The sequence below is a fragment of the Gnatocerus cornutus genome, chromosome 8 (assembly GCF_029298725.1).
Source record: "Gnatocerus cornutus isolate USDA-ARS CGAHR chromosome 8, icGnaCorn1.1, whole genome shotgun sequence".
NCBI classification, from domain to species: Eukaryota; Metazoa; Arthropoda; class Insecta; order Coleoptera; family Tenebrionidae; genus Gnatocerus; species Gnatocerus cornutus.
The window spans coordinates 8,598,760-8,626,665 of NC_142240.1; the positions used below are offsets into that span (position 1 = coordinate 8,598,760).

Here is a 27,906-nt window from a genome sequence, read left to right on the forward strand (position 1 = left end):
CTAGCCATTCCTTGATTCGACAAATTCAAATCGTCATTTGTTTATGTGGGCGGGGTTAAACCAAAGTTTACAAAATTCCGACTATAATAGCTCCATCTGTTTTTTCATAATATCCTAGTTTAGACCAAATAGACGCTTTCAAAACCTAGTAGATTCTTATTTAAATCCCTCGACTTTCAACACCCCAATATTTACAGAGTCAATCTATTCTAATAGCATCTCCTCTTTAACGACAGCTTCACCGTTTATTGGTAAGTCTTCGACTCATAGCCCTGTGGCCAATTGACAGAATAACAGGGCATTATTGTGTGAAAAGTTGATTTTGTGACATTTTATTTCAAATTTTTTCTCAAAATATTTTATTATTAATACAATATACAAAGACTCTTAGATTATTTTATCAACTAACTGAAATAAGAAAATATCTAAAGAAAACTTATTTGTTGCCATATACAATTTTTGCTTTGTTTATATCAATATTGTCGACTAAGTAATTCGCTGCCACATGCAAGTTTTTTTTTAAACACAACCCAACATAGATTTTGGTTCCAACATATTTATACTCGTCTTTGTCAAAAATCTTGTAATACTTTTTGTCAATAATTTGTTCAAGCGCAGCTCTTGAATTTTCCTTTGCTTTATCCTCCTTGAGAAATTTTAATTCCAATATGAGTCCACCTGTTCCACGAGTCACACAAATGTCACACTCGTTTTTTCTTCCACGTTTCTCTTTTCGCTTACTTTGAGAACCTGTCTTGGCCTCGCGTGGATAAAGCTTCTTCAGTTCGTCGGTATCTCGCAACTCTTCTGATACATTCACAACTGCCCTACTAGACTGTGTTGTGAAAAGCTCGTTATTATATGTTAAAAAAAACAGGATGTGATGTAACTCTGATTCATTAAATGGAATTACCGCATCACCTGAGAAAAGAAGTGAAACCGCATTAACAAGGTTGCGTATTGCTTCTTCATATTTTTCAGTTGTCCCTTCCTCAGATTCCTCTATTTCACCTTTTTCTTCGTCCTCATTTTCTTCTTCATTACTCCTTATTAGTAGCAGTCGATTCAGTGCTTCTATGTATGTCTCTATATTCTCACGTTTGAGCTTATATTTGGTTTCAAAAAGCGACTGAGTGTAACATTTACGTTGGATTTCCGTCTTCATCTCAAAGTTTGGGATCTTTAGGACTACAGTATCCCCATACTTCTCAACTGCATTCAACAAACTCTCATCCCACAGTAGCTGCAAGAAGAAATCCACTTGTTTCTCATTCAACTTTGTAGATGGAAAAGAAATCGTATTTTTCAACTCCAATATATTTTCAACATATGGCTCAGCTACTACTATTGAAATATTCTCGCCATTAATAAGTTTGTTGATTATCTTATATATCTCATTATGCACAAGCAATTGTTGTAAAAATGTCAGTAAGCCTGACTTGGCCCAATAACTGTCAAACATTTTTTTTCCTTCTTCAATACTGTTGCTCAAATAGTTTAGAACAGACCAGCTACTGTAAATCGTTACCCCATCTTGATGTAACATTTGGTATCCATTATACCACTTTTTAACACCATTAAAATCATTCACTGCTTGCAATGCAGCATTCTCCAACAGATTATGTACTTCTTGTTCTGTGAATCCATATGTTTCAGAAAACAATTTTTTTTGGAGGAACAGAGCAATTCTTGTGTTCGCTTATCAGGCGTATATTCCTGGGAGATTGATTGTGTTCGCTTATCAGGCGTATATTCCTGGGAGGTTGATTGTTTATCTCCCAGGAATATACGCCTGATAAGCGAACACAAGAACTAACTAATGAACGTTGCAGAAACTGGTTCCCCTTCAAGCCTGCTGACAACATATCCCTAAGAAGACGCATGAGGTATTTCAGGGTTTCATTATCCACCGTGCCTGTAATAGCTTTCACAATGGGCGCGTCGGCCTCGTCTACAAGTATAACAACTTTCTTGTTAAAGTGATCGTACAAGATTTTAGACAAGAATTTCAAAGCTTTTTTTACATTCGTTTCAGACAATTCCTCCACCCTATTAATCTCATAATATTTCAAAAACAGTTCGATGTCCTCCAGTTTCTTATTTTTGAAGCTCTTAAAACCATCAGGAGCGGTTTCAAGCAGGTAGAAATGCTTTTTGAATGTCTCACAAATAGCATCCTTTAGGACTACCCAATGTGTGAGAGGTGAAACAAGAACAGATATTCTAGGAGTTTAGATATTCTATCTGTTCTTGTTTCACCTCTCACACATTTAAGACTCAACGAAATCACTGGATATTGACCGCAATGTTGCTTAACAAATCCACCATGCTTTTGACCCAGCTTTAATTCCATAAACATCTTGTAATTATCAGAACTGCCTGGATTTGAAATTGGCCTTCCATCTTCATCCATTATTGTCATCAAAAATACCTCGAGCATATTCATAAATGTTGATTTTCCAAAGCCCCTCGGGGCTGTTATCTGGACCCCAGATGCTGAACATTCAAATAAACGTTTTATGCCCTCGCTCTTATCTACAAAGGTGAGTTTTGTTCTGACGACCTTAAAGTCCTCTGTAGTTAAATCGGCGACATCTGATGCTTTTAATGAATCTGGTATGTGCAGTTCCTATAAAGAAAACAAAAAAAAACATTAATTTAACTAGCAATAAACCACACTTACATATGCATGAAAAACAATAAATCAGCAAAACGAATCAAAGAATAAAACAGAACGCACATGTAAAACAAAGACAAAAAACTACATTGCCATAATTATCTTGATCAGTCAATTCGTTATTACCTCTGTTGGTCTATTATCAGTTTCTTTGTCATGATCCCGGTTGACAGATTCACCCTCGGTATTTATTCTTCTTCTTTTCTTGTCTCTCTCATCCATGTCTATAATAGAAGTATTAGTAATGAACAAATAAATTAATAAACATTAATGAGCGCTATTGCGAATTTATTGGATTATTAATATGTATGTAATAATAAAACACATAATAATAGTGGAACTAAACAGTTTTGGAAAGATTGCTTGAAATCTCATGTTTTACCCCGTAATTGCGTGTGTTCCTATAAATCTCCTATTTTTAGTAATCATATTTCGTAAATATGTGAATTTTCTTTTAATCATCGCTCTGATGATGATAGCATTGCTATCGAAACGCGCGTCAGCATTTTTTGACAAAATTTGGTGTTTGGGAATAAATTGTAATTTTGATAATTCTTTTTTTAAGTATTTATTTCTCTGCATAAATGTCGTGGACAGCGATATGATGGAGCTAATAACATGAAAGGCACTTCTAGCGGAGTTCAAAAACTCCTAAGAGATATCGAGCCAAATGCGGTGTATGTTCATTGTGCTGCCCACAGTTGTTTCTAATTTCAGTATCTTGCAACCTGTCACTTTGCAAAATTTAAATGATAACGATTTGTTAGAAAAAGCTTTAATATTTGTCAATTTGTATAAAAAAGATAATATCGATCTCGTTTGCAAAGGAAATTCTTAGTTTTCGATCCGCTTTTCGACATGAAATAGAAACGTCATCTTCTATAGGAGAACTGGCTGACTTATTAATTATCAAGAATCATTTTATGTCTTCAAGCTTTTCTGAAGTCTGCACTGCATTTCTGCTATTTATTACCATCCCTGTAACTACGGCTAATGCCGAGCGATCATTTTCAAAATTAAAATTGACAAAAACTTATATAAAAAATGGGACGAAAGGTTAAGCAGCTTAGCTGTTTTGTCCATCCAACATTCCATGGCCCGGAATTTGAACTTCGATGACGTAATTAACACTTTTGTCGAACAAAAAGCCAGAAAAAAAGAATTTTAATTATCTAAATTTGATTCTAAGACAAAAATTGTAATTTCAGTTAAATTATTAGGTAATTGTTATAGTTATAACGTTCGTATGTACAGCCGCACAGTGGTCGGTGTTGCAAATCTAGCTGGACAAAACCCAAAATTACAAAGTTCATAAAATTGGTGCCTGAACTGTCTCTGTTTACATTAATCATCGTAGAACTATGCAGTATTCTTTAAATCCTCTCTTTCATTTGCATAACAGGTAGAAAGCGACCCTTTCAGTACGTTGATTAAGTTTGGACAAATCAGTCGTTCGAGTGCGCTTTAGTTACCATAGGCGTTCAGAGTTTTTACGCCTAAAAATTAACACTTTCAATAATGGCGATTTCTTCCAAAGATACGTACATCTCTTTGTCTTGCTTTTGGTTGGTAAATGTTACCATACTATTGCAATATCAAACCCAAATCAAGCGATATTTTTTCGTTGTCAATGTAAAATCATTGAGCCATGATTAATAAAATTCTCTGTCATTCTCTGTCGTAAAATTTATGTCAGAGTTTAGTATTATTGCTGTTCATTTGGCGACCAAAAAATTACTGCCGGATCTAGCCGGTTTACAAAGATTTTTGTGTTTTTATATGTAGACGAAAAACTTCGGTAAATTCGTGAACATTGAAATTTCGGCCATGCTGGACTTGTTATTTGTTTTTTTCTAACCATTGTCTCATTCTAAATAAGTAAAAAGTAAAGTAAAAAAAAATCGGAAATTAAAATTTTTATTCACAAAACGCGAATTTTCGTTGTATGATATTTGCCATTTAGTCGACCATTGTAAATTTTCATGAACAAGGATTATATTAATCAGCAAATACGAAAACTTTAGTTAGTAAAAGATTCAGGGTTATTAACATCGTTTTGGATTTTGTCCAGCTAGATCCACAATTCCGACCACTGTGAGCCGGGGAGAAAAAATCTTAGACGTGAATGTCATTTAACTGTCGCATGGTGTGAAACCCCACTTAGAATTACTAACCTTAATTTTTTGCATTGTCAATTTTAATTTTTTAATTTCTAAATACACTGAATTTCCAATATTGCAAGAACCTGAATGTAAATTATACCGCTCTGTTCTAAAGAGATTATTCTAATTTTATCGACTTTAAATACTTCAGTCATGATAATTTTTAATTGACAACTTGTCAATACTTTGGTGTTTTAAACGTCAGTAATGACAATGACAGTAATGTACAGACTACACTCAAATTTTTGAAACGCCAAAAAAATAATCAATCAAGCCATCCAATGAATTTGCCACGGGCCTCAAACGGAATAGTTCCGCCACTGCGTGCAATAATTATGATCCTAAGAAATTAGCAGAATTAAGAAAGAAAGAAAAGAACTCTGAAAATATTTAAAAGAGCAATAAATGAACAAACTCAAAAATTGTAAATTAAACGGAAAGTCAAGTATTGTTTGATTTGGACAACTTTTCTCGATCATGAAACTACCAAACAAGGACTTACAGTACGAGTCAGCCAGCTTTAAGCAGATATTTCCTCTGCGATATTTAAAAACCTTTACAAAAACACAAATTCAGATAATTGCCTACCTGTACCTAGTTTTAGGTTAAGTACAACACGTGTTACAACTTCCCAGCAATAGTATAATAAATACAATTATTCTAGTTATTACTTACTACCATGTTTTGGACGTGAAAGCAATGTTTTTCTTTTATGACACTAAAAAACGGTAATAACCAAATCTCTGGTAATAACAATGTACCACGTTCGTTGGTCAGGATTCCGTTATTTGATTTACTTTAATTTTAGTCACAACCGTTCAAAATGAACAGAATGTCAGACGAATTATATTTTACTTATAACATTTAATAAACATCAAGACATTTTACTTACACAGTAAGTTCAAATATGCGAACACTAAAGAAAAATAACACACTCCAACCGCCAATGTCAACTGGACGAACAAGTTAAATGGAAACTGTATTATCGACTGATACAATGTCGCGTGCCAAAGTCACTGAAATTAACACAGCAGGTTTGCTACACAAGTTTTGAGCCAATAGAAGCAGGCCCAGGCTTCATAAGCAGGCCTCTTGAACTGGCGATGGAGGGAGAAAGTCTGATTGGCGGGTAATTTTTATTTGAATAACTGGATAGAACAGGGGTGTCCTCACGTTTTTTAGAGATAATAATTTAATATCCACATCAGCAAGCCGATGTCTTTTATACATATTTGTTAAACAAGAAAAATGGAAAGCTGGAAATCTACATTACAACTGCTAGTAAAAGATCTTGGACACACCCCTAAAGCAGCCCAACCCCTAATTCTGACTTTAATAAATTTGAGTACAGTCCTGTTTGGTAAGAACAGGTGTTTGATTTACCAGAGGGCGCCACATTCCTACTTCCTGCACTCTAATTGGCTATTGCCATTGCAGCGCGAAACCGACTTGTCAAACGTTAATTGTTCGTTGTACTTTCTGTTATTTTGTTTGTTTTCACCCTTCATCGTCTAGTTGTTCTCTTTAATTTCTTGATTGTGTTGTGAAATCGTCAAACATGGTCAATACCCCAACGAAAAACTACGTTCTAAAGCGAGGTAAATACAACGAAATTGAGGTTATGCTCAAATCAAGGAGTTATTTTTTATTTAGACGCAGAAGGGAACAGGTGTACCTGGATAAAATCACATCCCGTATTCAGAAATTATGTTACGGCTTAAATATGGACTATGTGGAGCCGGTAATTACATATTCCCCATTTTTTGCAGAAAATACAGTTTTTTCCTAGGTGTCGATTACTTTAAAAGTGATCAGTGGATTATATCCAGGGATTACGACAGTCGAATTGGATATTTTAGCAGCCGAAACTGTAGCTATGATGACGACTCATCATCCAGATTATGCTATTCTGGCTGCTCGAATTGCTGTGTCTAATCTTCACAAAGAAACAAAGAAGCAGTTTAGTGGTAAGTGAAGAGTAGATCTTTATGCCTAAAAGTAGTGTTTTACTATGTAAATGAACATTTTTTCCGCTCCCCAACCTACTACGAGATCCTTGAAACCAACTAAATTAATTCTAACAAACACATTTTAATTAGTGATTAGTGTAGTGACCCTATGTTCTCCAACAGATGTAATAGATGACCTCTACAACACCGTTAGCAAAAAAACCGGCCGAAAAACCCCCATGATCTCCGATTTCCACCACTCAATCGTGATGAAAAACGCCGACCGTTTCAACTCTTGCATCATCTACGACCGCGATTTTTCTTACAATTACTTCGGTTTTAAAACTCTTGAACGTTCCTACCTGCTTAAAATCAATGGTAAAATCGCTGAGCGTCCCCAACACATGTTGATGCGCGTTGCTGTTGGCGTCCACGGCGAAGACATCGAGGCGGCTATTGAAACGTACAATCTCATGTCGGAACGATACTTCACGCACGCGAGCCCCACTATGTTCGCTGCAGCGACGCCAAACTCCCAACTTTCTTCTTGTTTTTTGTTGACAATGCCGGAAGATAACCTCGAGGGAATTTACCGGTGTTTGGTTCAATGCGCAAAAATTTCGAAAACCGCGGGAGGGTTAGGAGTCAGCGTGCATAATATCCGAGCTAAGGGAACGGAATTTACAAATACCACTAAGGAGAAGGTGTCCAAAGGTCTTGTTCCTCTGTTAAAAGTCTTTAACAACTCGGCGAGATACGTAGATCAAGGCGGTAACAAGAGACCTGGAGCTTGTGCGATTTATTTAGAACCGTGGCACGCCGATATTATGGATTTCTTAAACTTGAAGAAAAATACAGGGAAAGAAGAGGAGAGAGCTCGAGATTTATTCTACGCCATGTGGACTCCTGACCTCTTCATGAAACGCGTGGATGCTGACGAAAAATGGTCACTGATGTGTCCTTACCAATCTCCAGGACTCGCAGACTGTTGGGGCGAAGAGTTTGAGAAGTTATACCAAAAATACGAAGAAGAGGGGAAGTTTATCCGGCAGTTACCAGCTCGTGATGTTTGGAGGGCTATTTACTCATCACAGGTTGAAACAGGGACTCCTTATATGCTCTACAAAGATGCTTGCAACAGAAAGAGCAACCAACAAAACTTAGGAACCATCAAGAGCAGCAACCTTTGCACGGAAATCGTTGAGTACACGTCCAAGGACGAAGTCGCGGTGTGTAACTTGGCCTCCATCGCCGTGAACATGTTTGTGAACCCCGAGCGCACTGGTTACGACTTCCAACAACTCAAAAAGTAGTCAAAGTTGTTACCAAGAACCTCAACAAAGTTGTTAATTGTTGTTGTTAAACAAGATGTTAATTATTATCCCCTGGATGAAGCGAGGAATTCGAATATGAGGAACAGACCTGTGGGTCTTGGTGTCCAAGGCTTAGCCGACGCCTTCATTCTTTTGAGGATGCCATTCGATAGCGAGAAGGCGAAGCTTTTAAACACTCAGATCTTTGAAACTTTGTATTACGGTGCTTTGGAGGCTAGTTGCGAAATCGCGGAGAAAGATCCCCAGTGAGCAAAGGAATCCTTCAGTACGACATGTGGAACGTCAAGCCGACCAACCTCTGGGATTGGTCGCTTCTTAAACAAAAAATCGCGAAACACGGCGTACGAAACTCACTCCTCCTAGCCCCCATGCCGACAGCCTCCACTGCTCAAATCCTCGGTAACAATGAATCCACCGAACCCTACACATCAAACATTTACGTCCGCCGCGTCCTCTCTGGAGAACTCCAAGTCGTGAATCAGCACCTCCTTAAAGACCTCACCGATCTCGGCCTTTGGAACGAAGACATGAAGAACCAAATCATCGCAAATTACGGCTCCGTTCAAAACATCCCCGAAATCCCTGACGATTTGAAGAAAATCTACAAAACAGTCTGGGAAATCTCACAGAAAGTTATAATTGACATGGCTGCAGATCGTGGGGCTTTTATCGATCAGAGTCAGTCGATGAATGTACACATCGCATCTCCTATGGTTGGAAGAAAGGGTTGAAGACAGGGATGTACTATCTGCGGACGAAACCTGCGGCAAATCCGATTCAGTTCACAGTGGATAAGACGAAACTGATTGCGAGGCAAGAAAATGGTACTAATGGGATTAGAGAGAAGGAGGATGGGATGAAGTTGACTGAAAAGGAAGAAGCAGCTTTGGTGTGCTTGCTGCAGAATCCTGGGGCTTGCGAGATGTGCAGCGCCTAAGTCTATTATTTGATATCGTTTATATGTAGCTCTGTATTTTGTGTAAGCATTAAAAGTTTTTTTGAACAGAAATGCAAATATTCTCCTTGAGTCAAAGAAACATGAAAAGAAAAAAACACTATTTTGGAATAGGGCGCATCCACCATTTCTGCTTACTTTGATTTTAAAGGGTTTCGCAAGGACTCAACTTTTGGTATTTTGAACATGGGCCCATGCCCTGGGACAATGTAATCCACCATCTCCAAGATCTTTTTCCTATTAATCACCTGCAGCTCTTCAGAATCACTGCCAGCATCTTTCCAAATATTATCATCCTTTAAATCCTCTTCTTTTTCAAACAGATCTCCTGTTATAGCAACAACTCCTTCATCAGTCTCCACAATTACAGAAACTTCTTGTAGAGTATGTCCAGGAGTAGCTATAACTTTGATTTTATCTTCAATTAAATATTCTTTCGACTTGAAATCGTGATAAAAGTACTTGTTTTTATGAGAAACACTAAAACCCACAATGTGAGTTGCATTTTGGAACAAATAATTGCAACCTACATGGTCTGAATGCCCGTGAGTACAAACCACGAAATTTATTTGAGCCGGACATAAATTGTTGTTAGATAAACCTTCCATAATTGTACGGTCATCCCAGGCAGTCATTGTGTCGACTATTATGTTATTTTGGCCTTTAATGAGGGAACAGGTGCAGTTTGCCAGCATTGACGTACCTTCGTCTTTAGAGTAACCCTCATGAAGGACTACCACTTGGGGGCTACTGCCGACTTTCATTAGTTCTAATCTGAAAATAAAGAATAAAACTGCATTGAAAACAAAAATATGAAGAAGAAAAACTACCTGTCAAATCGTGCGTTTTGAGGTTATGAAAGTGTCAATAGTAAACAGTGACCTGCGCCTGTAAAGTAGGCAACCAATAAAACGCGCCAATTTTTTGATAAATTTTAAAAAACTAAATTTGTTGTAAAATTCTGATATTGGTATTGAATTAAAGTCTTTAAATGCATGCACTTCTATTTGTTGGTCGCTAAATTCAACTTGTTCTTCAAAAGGCTGCAAAACCGCAGACTTATCGCACCAAAAAATGGTTTGAATGTGATCATAACTTCAGCTTTTGAAAACGGAGTGTTATGGTGTAGTAACTCAAACCGTAGGATCGGGAAAGTGGTAGCGACTTCTTTATTTCAAAGGATCAAGCGGGGATGTCGAATTAATCTTTCTCTCGTAATAATTACTGTCGTCCGAAGTCCCATTGGTATCTATGCGGAAATGGTTGCATCGCAAGGTGAATCGCCTCTAATTGGCATCCCACGCGTAATTACAGTTCCCGTGTTCCATGAAATGCAACGAAAAGCTCATCCCAGTCGAAATCCATCCTCTGTACCCTCAGCACACAAAGCGCTATCTATCGGACCGAGAAATACAGTCGCACCTGTTCAACCTGTACAGGTGAGTGGGGGTTCACCTGGTCACGTGACGAGATTCTTTCAGTAAAAAACAAGTCAAACCGCGCCTACCGTCCCTCCCGTGCGTTAAAAAACGTATTCCAAAAATCCAAAGCTTTGTTTGTTCGAAAGGCGTCCGAAAAGTCAGTCGAAATTCAACAATTTGTGCGGTTTCGTCGTCGTCGATTAATCGATTTAATGTTCCGCGCTGGCAATGCGACTATTTCGACATAAATACGTTAGAAGAAAGTGAGTTAAAGTTCAGTCGTGGTGAAGAGTGTTCTAACGGTTGAAAGTTCGAAAAGTGCCTTTTGTGCGTGATGCTGGCTCGATTTGTGCGATAATGTTCAGTTTTTTGAGGACGTTGTGTCTTTTGGCGATTATAAATGGAGTGGTGTTACAAGAAACGGTGTTTTTCGCGAGCACGGAGAATTCAAGAGGGGTCAGGACCGAGCATCCTGGCGGCACCATTGTCAACGATAAATTAGTGTTTGAGAGGACCAAGAGTCCGTATTGGCTCCGAAACGACATCATCGTCGAAAGAAACGCGGAATTAATCATCGAACCTGGAGTTACCATACATGTTGAACCTCAAGTTGGAATTACCGTTCGAGGCGTTTTAACTGCTGTTGTAAGTAACTTGTGACAGTATTAATAAAAAGGAAAATCGAGGTTTTCATCCGCTTTCATTGGAATAGTAATGCGTCATTAAGAAACGCTTAAAGTACCTGTAGTTATTGGGAACAAAGAGCTTATCTTAGTATTTACAAAATGAAAAGGTATCAGATAAACGACATTGGTGAAGATAAGGTAATTAGGTATCTGTTTCACAGTTTGCGAAATAAACAAACACTTTTCAATGTTATAAAAAATTGTATTACGGTTTCCTTTGGTTCCAATTCGACTGATTTAAGAAATCATGGAACATTTCTATTAATTATACCATATCTTGAAATAATAGAAATTGTTTTTTTGTACCCGATTCGTAAAAATGTTGATTCTGTGATAAAACGCTGATCAATAAATTCGTCACGTTTGATTCTGATAACTACCAAAACTGATTTTTTTCTAGTTCGAATGTGAGTAATGCATTTGTTTTAAAATGTTTGCACATTACAATAAATGCTGGAATTTAGTGACGATCTGAAAATTAATATTGCGTGCTTTTAACCCCAATTTAAATGTACAGGAAGGAGTTTCCAAACTTTATGCAATTATTACACCCCTAGTCCACATAAATTAGTCTGGCACGTGTGACAATTATGTCAAAACAGGTGTTGATGTTAGCACAAGCTTGAAAAAGTTAAATCGCGCTATTATCAAAATTTCATCGTCGTAACTTAGGCCGGTTTACACAATAATTTAATTGAAATTAAGTTAATCTGGCAACTAATTTGACGATTGATTGGCGGAAAAACGATCACATGTCACTTTAACATGATGTTAAGTATTTAATTAAAATTAACGATTTAACATAGCTTCTGTAAACCGACCCATAGAATTATAAATCTAAAAACGGAATAAATTTAGATTCGAAAACAAAAATTTCAAGATTGTGTTTTGATGCTTCTGGAAACTAAAATATTAAGATTAACAGTGTGATTCTTTTAATACTAATCAAAGGTGGCTTCGCATTTTAGCACGTAGGTCTTAGCTAATTTCCCACACTCATTGAAGGGTTGACACGTAGAATTAACTGGCGTCAGGGGGCAAAGTTTAATTATTTAATTATTTGTGTGCTAAAAACTCTTAAAACCGGCGAGCAACATGAATAATTGAAGACATTTTACACAATTAAAACACATTTGTTTAATGGCGAAATGTTGCTACATGATACGCCAATGCTTCTAATGAATTTGTCATTAATGTCGAATTCAATTTTATACTTCATTTGAGGGATTGCGACTGTCAGAAGAAGTTTTATCCGTTTTTCGGTTGTCATCCATTATTGTGGTTCAAATCTCAACTTTTATTCTTATGAAAAATGCAATTTTGTGGAAAATCGTTTGGTGTAAGAAATGACACCCTAAAATTTCAACGCCGACTTTGATTAATATTGAAACAAATCACCCTGTAGTTACATACTTGGTAAAATACTGAAGACGTAAGTGCGTTTGACACGAGCTTCAGATTTTTTTTGTAAAAAAAATGTGTGATTATCTCACGTTTAAGGGTTTTTTTAATTGCCCGAACCACACCTTTGATTACGTTATGTCATCGAATTGTAATTGTATTACTTTATCTTATCAAAACCCACATTTTTCTGAAAACAGGTGCAAAATATAATTCGTTCAAACAGAAATGATAACGCGCAAATAAAATTGCCAGATTTGCAATAATTTATGTTCGTAACAGTTTTAGTGATATGGTAGTTACAAACGTTAATGTCGTAATATTTAATTTGGACATGTTTTATTATTTGCATTTCCATTTAATTACATAGTCATTATGTAAAATGTTTATGCTAGAAAGACGCTCTAATTTCACGTTTCTTTGTTCGAATTCTAGTAAATCTCAACGCAACTCCTGTTCATGCCATCCCACAATCATTACATGCATATCTTTCTTATTAAATTTATTACAATTTTGATTTAATAGATAAGCCACGCTATCGTTTCCAACTTGTGACTCACCCGATAAACGATTGACTCATAAATGTCCCAGAAAAACGTTCCATTTCCAATAAATGTTCATAATTATCATGTCGTCGCCGCTCACCCAACTGACTCACCTCGACGTCATAACTGAAGAATTAGTCAATCGGTGATAAAAAAATCAAGGATGCTACATTCCTATGGATTGTTTGCAGCCACATTGCTTCCTTTTCCGGTGTTTGATTGTCCCATGCATCATAATGGTTGTTTGGGCGCAGGTACCATAATTATTGTGTTGCTCTATTCAAACATTTTTTTAATTTGTCTAGTCTAATCACAAATTCTCGGGAAACGACGTGTTGGGTTTAAATTGAAGCAATTAGTAAGAGATACGTTATCAGGTGTGAAACACATGTTGTGATAACAAAAGTAAATAACCTGCATGCATTGTCTGGGTAGTAGTGTGTGAAGGATCTATTGAAATTTATCAAAATTCAATATTTGTTTGGCTTCTTGGGCTAGATTTGGCGAAACGGTAGATGACTGGTGGTTTGAAATTTCCACAGAGCTAATAACCATCAGAATTGTTATCTATCAACCACAAATTGAACTATTTATAGGAGTTTCGTAATTGCGTTCTAGTGCAATGATAAAGTCATCAAAAATTGTTGTGATAAACTCTTCTGGAATTTAGATGCCCGAATTGCCCACATCCTGTTGACGACTTACCTGCTGCATTTAACTGAACTAGCATTTCTCTCATTAAATTTTTAACAATTAGATCGTTAATTAAAACCCACACTTCCTTGTTCGGAATCAAACACGAGCGAAAGTAATTAAACAATTTCCCTCATCCTGCCACCTTATTTGTGAAGCAAATAAAATAATGACTGACCATTTAAAAACTCTCCTGACTAATCCAATTGGGTTTTTTTTAATTACTTGACCCCAGTGAACCTCGGAACGCAATTAGAATCAACGTATTAAAATTATCGCTAATTTCCGTTTCTACTTCGTACCCGCAAATACCATCTCGACGTTAATTGAACGAAATGATGATTTCCTAATGATTAGAAAATTTTGCAAGCTCGTGAAGTAATCGTCATTGTTTGTTATTAAAATTGCACGCACGGTTGAATATTTTTGAACTAAAACAATAATTGCCGCGTGCGCTAATTTAATGAAAGTGGGTACGTTTCTTCCAAAACTGTTTCATTGACTCCCACGTGAAGACTTAGTTGATTAACCTCCATAAACAGGGTCATCAAGAGTAAAGTTATTATTCTAGGTGCACTTCTTAGTCTCCAAGACAGACCTCTGAGAGTCTGTCATTGACCTGAGTGTACCGTAGCGTTTACTATGCATCGCTAACATCATCCCAAGAACTTTGTTTTGTGCAGATAATTCTGCTCTGGTAACGATTTTAAACAGAGCCAAACAATTTTTCAAGCGTTATTTCCGCTCGGAGTTGGTGAGCGTGGAAAATTCAAGTTTTGGCAGCAAGCGAAAAGAAAGTGCGTAGAGTCAACAAGACCTCTTACGAAACCGTTGGTGGGGTCATTTAACATATTTGATATTTATCTTGATGGGAGACGATTTGCTCTTGATTCTTGGAATTAACCGTAGCTTGTAGCTTCATTGTTAGTATTTTTCTCGTGGCATTAATAAAATAGTTTTCAATATTCGCCACACCTCTTTTCCGTTAAAAACCAACGACTTCATACCTCATGAGTCAAGCTCCAACCTTGTGCAATTATAATGCTAACCGCGGCGCCGTGAGCCTGTACAATTACATCTTACAAAATGCGTCCTTCACTTACAATACAAACAAAGCTCCTCTTCTGACCTTAAACGACTTTCATTCTTTCTCTCCATTTACAGGGGGCAGAAAACGAGCGAATCGTATTTACGACCGCGGAAGACACCTCCGCAAAAACCATCTATTTCCCCGACATTCGTCTCTCTGATGGCCCCACAATTCTCGCCGGTCGAGTTCAAGTACGGCACAATGGCGTTTGGCGCAGTGTTTGTACCAATTCAAAGAAGTAAGTGTTTTGAAATTTGTAATTTCGTACTAATTTAGCTTCAGTTGGACGCGGGCCGACATGGAGACGGCCTGCAGACAACTCGGCTTCCAGGGAGGGACTTTCTTCAATTGGTTCGACCGTCAGATGCCGTTGAAACCGCGACTTCTCTACGAAGAACCGAGATGTGTCGGAACGGAAAACTCTCTTTTTAATTGTCAGTGGGATAGTAGACAAATGGGGTCGGGGGTGTGTGACTATCATCCAGATTTAGCGATTGAGTGTTTGCCACGACACGATTTAACTTTGCCTTTCTGGAGGGGGATAAGATTCGAAGATGCGAAGTTTAATAAAATTTTGACTTTGTCGAACACTTTGTACGTGCCGATGTCGTTGTCGAAGTTGCATTACGTGCAGATTTTGTACGCGGGGGCTGGGCGAGATCAGAATGCCACCAGCGCTGTGGAAGTTGAGGGAATACCACCGATGATGGCGCAGTTGGAAATTATCAACTCCGCGTACAACGGCATCAACATCACAAGACCTGAGGGGCCGATTAGTATCAACAACTGCACTTTACGTAACAACAGAGGCTATGGTCTCTTTGTGAACTCTAGTTACGGTTCGACCCATATCGATGGGTGCACCATCAATGAGAACGGAGGTGATGGTATTAGATACGTGCGGGCGGAAGAACGCCCAGATGAAAGAACCGACAGGTCTGGATACAGCGACTTCTGCAACTTGGCGATGGTGTCCAGTCAAACCTTCCCCTTGCAGTTATACGCCGAACAAACAATCTTTGTGAACCAGATGAAGTCCTGTGATAAAGTCTTCAGTACTCGCTATGGTAGCGTCATTACTTTAACAATTTCACGAGTCGTTACAAAATTGAATGATAGCGCCACGGTGGAGGTTTATGACGGCTCCACTTTAAACCACCGCCTGTTGACTTCTTTTTCGCTCAGAAACAACACACGCATGCAATCTATTACAAGTACCGGAAGACAAATCTATGTGAAATTCCGGGCTGCCCCAAGAACTGAAACTGTCATGTTCATGAGGTTTCTTGCAGGTCCCACTAAGAGCTACGATTTAAATGTTAGTTACTCCGACGTTTCTGAGAATGTCGGTCGCGGCATCGCCGTAGACAACTTGAGGTCGCAGGTTCATGTTTATAAGTCTTCCGTGTCTAAAAACCAACACGTGGCTGGACTCCACGTGACCAGTGGCGTTGGAGACATCAACGTTACCGAAAGTCGCATTTCTTTCAACGAAGGGGATGGAATTAACATCACTTACACCGGAGGTAGCAGAAACATTTCGAGGTCTACTGTTAGTTCAAATTCTGGTTATGGTGTTGCTGTTTGGTTGAATAACACCCGGAAGACTGAATTCTTGATAGTCAACCAGACGACGGTGGTGCAGTATTCCGAAATTTACAAAAACCTCGACACGGGAATTCTCCACGGAAACTTCTGCGGCGAGTCTTTGTTCAATTTCACGGGAAACACTTTCAGGGATTCGGAAAACGACGCTTTAGAGATTCTCGCTTGTTGGAAACCGTCAAACATTTCAACGACGCTTCAGATAGGTCACAACAAGTTTATTAGCAACCACCGCATAGCGCTTCGAATCACCCCTGCTGTTAACCTCGATGCGAAAATAGAGTACAACCATTTCCGGCAAGGGTACTTTGGGGCGTTGTTGATCAAAAACAAGCCTCTGGAAGAATTCAACGTGCTAAGAACAAAAATAGAAGTAGTTCAAAACTACTTTATTAACAATTCCGGGACGTTTGTGGCGAACTTAGCTTTGTCTCCTTACGCTCAAGAACAATCTCTTTTATTCACTCGCAACTTTGTCCAACGGAACATCATCACAGAGCCGTTTCTACCTTCGGATGGTTCGGTTTCGGTGCTAAACCCGAGGAGTCGCGTCGCGGCGCCAGTTGTCGTCGGTTCTGACAACGTAGATATCTTCAGAAACATCATTGAGAATCCTGGGTCTAAGTACGAGATCGGGAGTCATCTCGAAGATCAAAGTAAATCCATCAATTGTACTTATAATTGGTTGGGAGGCAGTCGTGATGAAATCATTTTCCCACGACTTTTCCACCGATCAGAGCGCTACAATTTGGCGAAGATCAATTTCGTGCCGTTCCTTCTTCACAATTCGAACCCGACAACCACCAGGACCTCTCCTTACGAGAACCAACTGTACGTTCCGAAGTTTGTATCAGCAAACTCGAACAGAGTCGGTGGAGAAGTGGAAGGCGAAGAAACGTTAACCGCCGGAGAGTACATCGTCGACAAAGACATCAGTATTCGACCTGGAGGAAAATTAACATTGGATCCGGGAGTTACACTGCGTTTTCCGCCGTCTATTGGAATGATGGTCGGAGGAAAACTGGAAGCTCGAGGAACGGAACCTGACAGCATCAAATTCACGCTGAAAGAAGAAATAGTTTATGCCCCCGACAATGAAACGACAACTGAACTCTACGACACGGAAACGGAAATCCTGCCGACGGAATCCAAGATTCCGATTAGGTTACTAGGAGGAGCTACAGAGACAGAGGGGCGCCTCCAGATCAAAATCAATAACCAATGGGGCACTGTTTGTAACTACCGTTGGACGATCAAAAACGCCGCTTTGGTGTGTCAACAACTCGGTTATGTCCTCAACCCTGAAGACTGGTATCTGGAGCGCAACGAAATTCCAGCTGCCGGAACCGCGGAAGATGTTGTTTTATCCAATGTTGATTGCGATGATTTCGACTTAGATATCACAAAATGTAAAGCGGAGTCTAAAGGAAACTTTGAAAATTCTTGCAACCACGAGAACGACGTCGGAATCCGCTGCTACAAGTCATCTTGGGCCGGCGTGCGCTTTGGTGCTTTGGCTGAACGAAGTAACATGCAATACATGACCATCGAAAGGGCGGGATTACTAGACTACGCGACCAGCACCTTCAAATCTGCTCTTCAGATCGATTTCGCGCGTCACAACTTCGAGAACATCCGCGTTTCTGATAACTACCACCACGGTCTAGAAGTGTTGTACGCGGACATCTTCACCGACGACACCATAAACAAAATAAAAAATTCCGAATTCTCGAACAACAGAGGTGCGGGAATTAGTTTAAAACAACTGGGCTTCAATGTTTTTGGTAGCGTGGTGGAGAACAACTTCGTGGGGGTAAAACATGACCCTGTGTTAACAGGATTGCAACAAAGAGAGTTTGCAGGGTGGTTTTTAACCACTGAAGACAACACAAATGTGTATAAACCGATGATGATTCCTTTCAGTTCGAACCAAAACAGCATCCGCGTGGAACGAGGCGAAACTAAGTACTTGGTGACATCGAAGATTGTTGGAGAGAGTGTTGAGAAAGTGTACAGGTTCACTAGCGATCCAGGATGGGTTATTGGGATCCAGCTTTTGAACCCAATTGAGAATCGCAGCACCGAGAGTATTACTATTCAGGACGCGATCTCGTACAACCCGAGAGCCACGACTTGGGTGCTTAAACGCGATTTAACAGTGTTTCCAACGACTTCAAGCAGCCATGGGATTATCCTCGAGTACAGCAGTGGCAACTACGCTTTGGGTGGTACTGTTCTTGTGATCAGCACCATCAAAGCTCCAATTCAGAACGTGTATAAGCGGATCGTTAAAGGTCCCGTTCCCACAGTCACTTTCCGGAAGTCTAAGATCCGCAACAACCACTTTGGGCTTCATGCGTCGTATTACAATCGGTATTTAGACGAGCTAGGGAATCATTTCTTGCGCAAAGCCAACGAAACTTTTCAATTTTATGAGTGTGAGATTTCTCATAATCAGAACGAAGCGTTCTTTGTACATTCGCCTCATTGGGACTTGCATCGGAGTAACATTTCCGAGGTCATCATCATGGTTAACAATTCTTTGATCACGGATAACGGGAAAGGGTTTTATCACTTCTCGAGAGACATGAGGTCGTCCAACAACATTTTCCACTACGTTCTTCAGGATGACACCATCGAAAGGAACCACGCTGCAGGTTTTGAAATACATCTACCGTACGTTTGGCAGTACAACGAAAACTTCACGCATTCTGTCTACATGGATAACAACACTTGGACACATAACAGGAAATTCACTTTCAATATCGAAGGGCACTACGCGGTGGTTAACATTACTAATAACGTTTTCAATGATAATAATTGCGCCACTGGACTCATCTCAGTCGGAGGAATGGAAAAGAAGTTGTTGATTAGAAGAAATAAGTTTAACAACAACAGCGGCAAATTCGTTATCGAGTTTGTTTCAAACAGTCAGTCAGAGATCATCGGGGAAGTACCCGCTCAATTTAGCTTCAACGAGCTTAGGAACAATAGATTCGGAGTGGCTGGGCGAAGTTTTGGGATTCTGCAAGTGAAAAAGGACCCAACGAGTGTGGTCGCGTTCCGGGGAATCCAAAAAGTCAGCGTCTTCAGAAACCTATTCTCAGAGAATCAACTGGACTATCAATTGATCGCTGGGATTAACACCGCGAAGATTGATAGTCATCTCAACGTGCGTGAAAACTGGTGGGGTAGCAGCAATGAAGTCGAAATCAAAGACAAAATCTTCGATTTTGATGACTGGAACAACTACGCGATGGCCCAATTCAAGCCGTACCTTCTAGCTGACGATTTTGAATCGAGTTATTCGACCTCGTTTAATGGGAATACTTCCATGGACTTGAACCACCTCGGAGGTAGACTTACCAGTGACTTAGTGTTGTACAACCGCGGCATGCCTTATATCGTGCAATCGGACATAACTGTGATGCCAAAAGTTACTTTGACCATCGAGCCGGGGGTTGTGATGGAGTTTGCCCCCAATGTTGGTATTCTAGTTCTGGGGAGTTTAAAAGCGCAAGCTTACGAAGGTGCCGAGATCACCATGCGTCCTGCTTCGAAAACTGGATACATAGAATCGTACGAAGACAACCCCATAGTCCGCGAAAAGCGCCAAGTGGAGAACATGGTCGGCGAAGAAAGCATCCGATTGTGCCAAGGCCGGAGTTGCTACGACGGTGATGAGCGGACTCCACGCCAAGGTTTCTTGGAGTACTTCAACAAGACCACGCTTCAGTGGATTCCGATGTGTGATCCTCGTTTTACTGAGCGCAACGCCCAAGTAGTGTGCCGAGAACTCGGTTTTGACCCTCTGAACGCGTTCTTTGACCACGACATCAGAATTGAGTTCCACAGTAACTCCCTGTCGCGGATTTGGTCATGGCCTGAACCTCTCCAATGTAAAGGCACCGAGAAGAAATACGAAGATTGTCCCATCCGGTTGAACGGTCAACAATTCGGACACCGCCATCAGTGCAAATGGAACGCGAAGTTCGTTTTTATCCACTGTGGGGAAAGGAACTTGGAGCAAGGTTACGACTACTGGGGCGGGATCAGATTCGCCAACCCCGAATTCGAACAACAGTTGTACTCGTATAGGATTCATGACATCCACACGCACTCCACCATGCAAGTTGAAGAATCCGTAATGGAATACGTGAACATAATCGGCGCTGGGATTCTACACAACGAAAAATCCCCTGCGATCCAGAGCGTTATCAAGAGCCCGAGGATCAATTACGTGCACGTTTCTAAAAGTGCCTCTCACGGTATCAACTTGATATCTCCTTCAAACACGATGAACTTACTCTACAACACCGTGGAAGATTCCCTCGGCGTGGGAATCAACGTGTTGTCTCTCACCGGCGAAGGGCGCGAATCCCAAGAATCAAGCTTCACACCCTTAAAGAGTCTCAACATGCCGTACAACCTCTTCAGTTTGGTCGACATTTGCGACACCCACAAAGAAATCCGCATCGAAGAACGCGTTCTCGTTTACTACAAATACGACAACCACCCAGTTAACTGTATCAAGATTTTCAAGAGCGCCTACAACATCAAGCCTTTAGGATTCCGTCTTTTACAATTTAATCTGTTTAACTCGACGACGAAGTATGGAATTCCTGATTTTATCTCACTGTATGATGGGGATATTTATAACGTTTCCTCCACTCTGGTGGAGTATATAACCATGAGCACGCATAACGAGAAGAAGTTGGTTCGGACGAAACTACCAAGTCTGAGTGTGAAGTTGTTTGCAAACGGAGCGTCGTCAAATCATGGCTTCATCGCGGAAGTTGTAACTTTGCCGATTTCAGCGATTGGATTTAGTAAGTTAGGAGTGAAATTTTTCGCCCCCTAATTAATTTTTCAGACCGCGACGTGCAACACAACATCTCCTACTCCACCGTAAACAACAACAAAGAAGGCGCTGTTCTTTACGTGTCCGCCGGGGAAGTCAACCCTATTCTCACCATCGACAAGAACCAATTCCGTGACAACGGTGAAAAACTCTACGGCAACTTTACCACATGCAACGCTGCAGTGGAGATCGATATTCAGAACACACAGACGATTTTCTTCAGAGTGAGTCTTTCCACCTCTCTGCATAAAAATCAATACTTTTCGTTTTAGAACAACCATGTTGGAGGCAACCAAGGCGGATTATCCATCAAAGCAGATTCGCGAGGATCAGCGACTTCTTTGAAAGGCTACATCCATAATAATTTGTTTGTTAACAATAGCAATCTTCCGGTGCTTTACGTAGAAGGACGGCAATCCTCACCGTATCAAGAAGTTATAATTTACCGCAATTACTTCACTAGGAATGTTGCAAGATATCATAATAACATTATTCTCAAGCAGGTAGTCTCTAATTTCACTCTAAACTACGTGAAACGGAATGTTGGTCTCCAAAACCTAGAAGTGTCAGGATTTGACAAAGTGAGGCTTCCGATTTATCAAACGACGACACATAACGGCTTCTACCAGTAAGTTAACTTAAGTAAATTATAAAGAGCTACATTGTAGGATTTCAGCAATTATGCCGTTCATATCCATAGCAGGTCGACTGTCGTTGCAGGAACTGCAGGTCAACATTACGTGGATAACATATTCTTTAACCCAGATAACGATTACGAAATGATAACAGTGAACAGATCTTTGTAAGTAGTTTTTTTGAGGGTATTACGGTCACTATAGCTAGAGTAGAGTAGCTTAGCGAATATTTAGATAAAATGCGAATTCACATGATTAATTCAAAACAGTCGTTGCGGGATTTAGAGGTCAAATCTCAGAATGAAGTAATTGTTTGTTTGGGATTGAAAACCAGTTTTTGCTATGAGAATGATTGGACTTTGCATTAATTAGTACAGTAGTGGATTCATTTTTATGAGGGGATAGAAGAAGCAGACCGTAGAGACACTAATTTGGAACAGATTTTCGAACACATAAAATACCACAGAATGAAATCAGATTTTGCTTTTTGCAGACATTTATGAATATTCGCCCATTGTCACTAACAAAAGAAAACATCACATACAGTGGCGGCCAAAATGAAGTCTTACGGGTCGATTTCAAGTCACTGCGGTAACGCAAATTTGCAACCGTTGCCAAGATATGAGCAATGTGATTGGCGTTGCTATGTTGCAAATGGGATTTGCAGTAACGCAAGTCACACTTGAAATCGACCTCTTAGACCACATTTTTCTAAAATTGAGCTGTGTAAAACAAGCTTTCAAAGTAGGCGTAATAGTAGATTTTGTTATACGGCAGAAAAGTGGTACTTTTTGTCGAGCAATTAAATTGCAGTAGCGAGGCGAAGCGTAGCGTATGCAAAATTGGAAACAGCAAAGCCATTTTACGGCCAAATAACAAATACTACTTTTTCTCCAGACGTTAAATTCAGTTCTACGACCGACAATGAGTAAACGAAAATTGAACTAAAGCATGGATGGCTATGCATGTAGTTGTCATTGATGACATTTATTGTGAAAAATATTGGTTTCAAAGAGTTTCAAAGTTAAGATCGTGCAAGTGTCATACAAAATGTAAGTCTCAAATAGTAATCGTCACAAAAACTACTTTTTCTGCGTAGGCAGCAAAAGTGTTTTCCTACGACCCCATATGAAAGTGGCGTTTTCCACACGGTTAAATGACTCCGAAAGTTGATGATTTCGTACATCCATTTCCGAAAGTAAAAGTCACTAGTGTGATATGAATTTATCCGCACAGACCTGTCAAAATTGACAGTTATTTTGAAAAAGAAATGTAATTCTTGAATTTTTGTCTTAAATATCTAGACGATTCACTATAAACAACATGCATAATGGTAAAAATTAATTGGTTAGGTCGTTTCTGACAAATCACTTTTGACAGGTCTGTGCGGATATATTTATATCACAGTAGTGATTTTTACTTTCGTAAATGGATGAACAAAAACATCAACCATCTAAATATGTGGAATACGTTTCGTTTATATGAGGTCGTAGAAAAATGATATTTAGAATAACTAACTATAACTATTGTTCATTGGTGATTATGGAAGGTCGTAGGAAAAATAGTGTACATAACTCGTCGGAAACTGTCTTTCTTACACTCGTGTAATATCTGCACTCCGTACTTCCGTACTTGTTATGTAAATACAGGTTGTCCGGAAAGTCGCGCACCACCGTGAAACTATATCATCGGACAATGCCATAGATCACCGGAAAAATGTTAAAAAAAATCCATGTCTTCAATTTTTCGAGAAATGATGGGTTCAAAAGACAAAGTTTGATGCGAAAATTAACGATTTCTGTGCAATAATTTTACGTTCAAATAAATTTGTTACTTAAAGAACATTTTGCGCAAAGACATGGTGCAAAAAAAATCGGAAAAATCTTGTAAGAAATGCCCAAAAACTGTTAACAAAATTTTTGAATCAACAATCTCGATCAGTGTGGCATGGTTCACGTGAAACCATAGTTACATTACTCGTTCATGAGCCGACCTGACTAACGCCAACTGGGGGACCACCCAATTACCCCCTTTCAAGGTGGTGCGTCACTTTCCGGACAACCTGTATCTATTTCATGTTAACGAGCGCTTTCCACTACTTATAACAAAATTGCCTACTTTACTGTCTAAAAACGACTAAAAAATAGTGACTTTTTGTGACGTTTGGAGAAAATAGTAGATTTTGTTATATGGCAGAAAAGTGGTACTTTTTGTCGAGCAATTGCAGTAGCAAGGCGAAGCGTAGCGAATGCAAAATTGCGAGACAGCAAAGCCACTTTACGGCCAAATAACAAATACTACTTTTTCTCCCGACGTTAAATTCAGTTCCACGACCGACAATGAGTAAACCCAAAATGAACTAAAAACATGGATGGCTATGCATGTAGTTGTCATTGATGACATTTACTGTGAAAAATATTGGTTTCTAAAAAGAGTTTCAAAGTTAAGATCGTGCAAGTGCCATACAAAATGTAAATCTCAAATAGTAACCGTCACAAAAAGTACTTAATCTGCCTAGGCAGCAAAAGTGTTTCCATGTCAACGAGCGCTTATAACATGTCTACTTTACTGTCTAAAAACGACTAAAAAATAGTAACTTTTTGTGACGTTTGGAGAAAAAGATTATTATTGTAGGCTTAACAATGACATTAATAAAACAAACGAAAAAGATTACATTACATACAGTTGCAGATTACTTATACGGTGATTTGCTTACTTTCTTTTACTTTTAAATGCATTCGCAATCTCCAAAAAAACTACATTACAGGCATAGATTACCTCGTCGTTTAAAAGTTGCACTACTTTATTTTGGGCGTCACTGTAATACTTCCAATGTCTCATTGTAACACTTTCTACATCAAGGAAACCAAAAAAGTACTTATTATGAGACACTTGGTCATACAACACCATTGGTCTAAATATTTAGATTAAGGGCCGATTTCAAGTCGACTTTCTTGAAATCGGCCCGTAATTTCCATTTTATAAGCCTGAACTAACATTTTTTTGTTTTGTTGCATGGTGCATGCAGATTTGAATTCAACAGGTAAGATTTAGCATAGCAAATACATGTTTAGTAGCTTAGTTTGAAGCATTCTTAAAATGCTGCTTAGTCGTTGTGTTGCATGCACCCACCAATTGTACTTTTAAATTCTAATTTCTGTTCTCTCTAGCACATTACAACTGTGGAATACTAAAATCGACGCCGCTTACAACTACTGGGGTCTCAACAACACCTTGGGAGTAAGAGGGAGGATTAGGGACCAAAGTGACGATACACGACTTTTAGAAGTTATTTACACGCCTTTTCATTTGAACAATCGATCGATTTTACAGAGCGAAAAGTGTCCTCCGGGATGGAATTTAATAGGGGGGACGTGTTATATTTATATAGGCGCGCCCATGACTTTTTATGAAGCGAAAGCGTTTTGCCAGGTGAAATTTTCGTCTTTTGACTCCTAAATCTAATCTTAATCTCACAGAGCGACAACGCATCAGTGCCTTATCTACTGGGAAATTTGAACTACATCGAGCTGTACGACTTCCTGAGGTCTCAACAACAGTGGTACTTGTACTCTGATAGGGTGTGGGTGCAGCACATCGACAGAATAAACGAATGCACTGTCTTTGCATATCAGAGGGTCGAGTCGGACGTCTGTGGACAAAAACATCCTTTCTTGTGCGAAATAGGTAAATAACTAAGCGACAACCGTTGAATTAGCTCAACGCCATTCTTTTCAGACCCGAAAGTGTCCATCAGCATCCTCCCGCTAACCGACGACGTCGTCACCATTGCAGTCTTATGCAGTGTAGCCCTCGCTCTTATCCTCATCGGCGTCGTGGCGATCTGTTGGTGGAACAAATCGAAATTCCGCCAAACTCAACGACTAGAACGAAGGAACAGCATTCGGCAAAGCTTGCACTCGTTGCGTTCCGTTGGAAGTTTAGCTCCAGGAAGCTTCGCCGATGCGAGTTATCGACGGAAAGCTGCTCAACTCGTATGTTACCGGCGATGTGTGGCTTTGACTAATTTGTTGTTGCAGAGCACGAGATCTACGGATACTTTGACGAAGAGTTCGGATTATAAGAAGATGATCACGAATGGGTCTTTGGATAGTATGGAAAAATCGACGTACACGTCTTCCATCGAAGACAATCAATCGTATGATGTTTACGAGGCTCATAATCCTAATCCTGCTGCTTTTGCTTATAGCCCGACGATTGAGTACCATAAGTCTCCGAGTCGCTTCGAGAATCAGTACGCGAAGACGAATGGGTACGATCTAGGGTTTAAGAACGAAGGGTTTAGGGATAATTCGACTTTTGCTACCAACTCAAACTATCAATCAAGAGCTGAGAGTGTCCAGGAGAACACCAATGATGAAACCCCCATTATTCAAGATAATGGAGGACACAACGTGTCTTACCCTCCAAGCGAGTACTACAATACCGACACTTTACCATTGAGCAACACCTCAGATTCCACGTTAGATCTGAAGAAAGGAATCGACGATTTTAACAAGAACCGCAACTACGACCCGATTTACAGCAGGGAAAGACCGAACGCGAACGCGAACTTGATGAACGAACTAAAAAATCGGTTTCCTGTCGATGCTAGTTCACCGAGTTACTCAGAAAAACTGGAAAACCTTCAGTATTCTCCAGAGTTCAATACGGTGGCTTTGCCTGATCCTGACAGCAGACCCGCTTCTGCTGACGTTCTAGAAACTGATTTCGATCATCCCAAGCCCAAAACGCGGGCAAAGAGTGAAGTGCTCTTAGAGACTAATTTCGACTACACTCCTCCTGGTGGAAGCCCACAGCTCAACCACCCAATTACCGAATACAGTAGAAGTAAAAGTCAGCCTCTGGAGACAGCTATGTGAGGCTACTGTGATATAAGCTCGTACTGACTTTGTGTGTATCATCCGTTATGATGATTTGTGATACTAGGAACAATTATTAGTATTTTATGGCAATCACAAAACATGTGTTCGTTTTAAATTGTAACGTCCTGAAATTAACTATTTATTGTTTTTTACTGTTTCAAAATGACTGCTTTATTTATATTATAAGCTAGGAGGTCTCGGAGCCACCGACAAGACAAAATTGTTATGACTATCTTGTAAGTGCAATTAAAATATTTACTGTTATTTTGATAGCGAAGTGCTTTTTCTATTATGTTAGATGTTAAGAAATTTTATAGTGAATAAGATCTCGTTGTACATAACAAACTTTATTACAGAATAAAAAGATTCTTCCGATTCGTAAGGTTTGTCGCGATTTTTTACATTCCAATATCCAAAAACTCAAAGGATGAGAGATCCAACATTTCAAATTCTGTTAAAACAACACATATATTTGTCTTTCTTGTTTATTAACAATTTTGCTTGTTGTTTTAATCCCGGGTATGCTAATTAAACTAAAATGTAAATTTATTTATAACAACAAAACTGTTGATAACTAAGAAAAAACCACACGATTTTAAAGCATTTTAATTTATATTCCGTGATAACCTACCGAAGGTGAAGGCAACGAAGAAAAAACAGTTGTGTAATAATTTTCAGTTCAAAAGAAAACTCTGAAAAGAGCCGACATCCTCCATAAAATAATTTTATTTCGTGAGCTAATGAAAATACTTCCAATTTATAAATTCTGACGAAAATACGTCGTAACCTGTGGTCATTTTTGAGTTTATTGGTGTCGTAAATTTCCACACAAAGGTTCAATGGGCGGTTTTTATAATTCGAGACGAGTTTTATCATTATCATATCCATGTCCCAGATGGTCATTTTAAAAGCAGTTGATGCATTAGACTACTATATGGGTCTGTTCAGCACTCATTTGTGTTTTTAAAGGTATTTTAAAAAGCGAATATTTCAAGGATTTTGCCAT

At 39.3% G+C, this 27,906-nt stretch overlaps 3 protein-coding genes and 1 pseudogene across 6 annotated transcripts; 2 read left to right on the top strand and 2 right to left on the bottom strand.

Annotated features, from left to right (window-relative positions):
- Window positions 1-34: 34 nt before the first annotated feature.
- Window positions 35-5,853, bottom strand: LOC148169467 (uncharacterized). Its single transcript, XM_088043893.1, has 5 exons — window positions 5,732-5,853; window positions 2,804-2,901; window positions 2,232-2,629; window positions 1,765-2,184; window positions 35-1,691 (listed from the first exon to the last, which is right to left on the bottom strand). Exons 2-5 carry the CDS (start codon window positions 2,897-2,899, stop codon window positions 437-439), a joined length of 2,169 nt encoding a protein of 722 aa, XP_087900019.1. The 5' UTR covers window positions 2,900-2,901; window positions 5,732-5,853; the 3' UTR covers window positions 35-436.
- Window positions 5,854-6,445: 592 nt separating this feature from the next.
- On the top strand, window positions 6,446-9,127 carry LOC148169468 (ribonucleoside-diphosphate reductase large subunit-like; annotated as a pseudogene). The gene is made up of 3 exons (XR_015770568.1): window positions 6,446-6,580; window positions 6,629-6,806; window positions 6,972-9,127. The product of XR_015770568.1 is annotated as a ribonucleoside-diphosphate reductase large subunit-like (transcript).
- LOC148169469 (metallo-beta-lactamase domain-containing protein 1) lies at window positions 9,055-9,961 on the bottom strand. The gene is made up of 2 exons (XM_088043351.1): window positions 9,908-9,961; window positions 9,055-9,851 (listed from the first exon to the last, which is right to left on the bottom strand). Exon 2 carries the CDS (start codon window positions 9,839-9,841, stop codon window positions 9,212-9,214), a length of 630 nt encoding a protein of 209 aa, XP_087899477.1. The 5' UTR covers window positions 9,842-9,851; window positions 9,908-9,961; the 3' UTR covers window positions 9,055-9,211.
- A 796-nt stretch (window positions 9,962-10,757) lies between these two features.
- On the top strand, window positions 10,758-27,275 carry bark (C-type lectin domain-containing protein bark beetle). 3 transcript variants are annotated; one of them, XM_088042616.1, is made up of 12 exons: window positions 10,758-11,143; window positions 14,988-15,151; window positions 15,196-21,347; window positions 21,392-21,603; window positions 21,652-22,007; window positions 22,056-22,181; window positions 25,043-25,057; window positions 25,185-25,446; window positions 25,494-25,701; window positions 25,753-26,009; window positions 26,055-26,173; window positions 26,225-27,275. In XM_088042616.1, the coding sequence occupies exons 1-12, from the start codon at window positions 10,856-10,858 to the stop codon at window positions 26,895-26,897; spliced, it is 8,832 nt and encodes a 2,943-aa protein (XP_087898742.1). In that variant the 5' UTR covers window positions 10,758-10,855; the 3' UTR covers window positions 26,898-27,275. The 3 variants fall into 3 exon arrangements, with proteins under 3 accessions (XP_087898742.1, XP_087898740.1, XP_087898741.1); XM_088042614.1 differs by having other exon boundaries at window positions 26,055-27,275; XM_088042615.1 differs by lacking the exon at window positions 25,043-25,057 and having other exon boundaries at window positions 26,055-27,275.
- The last annotated feature ends 631 nt before the right edge of the window (window positions 27,276-27,906 follow it).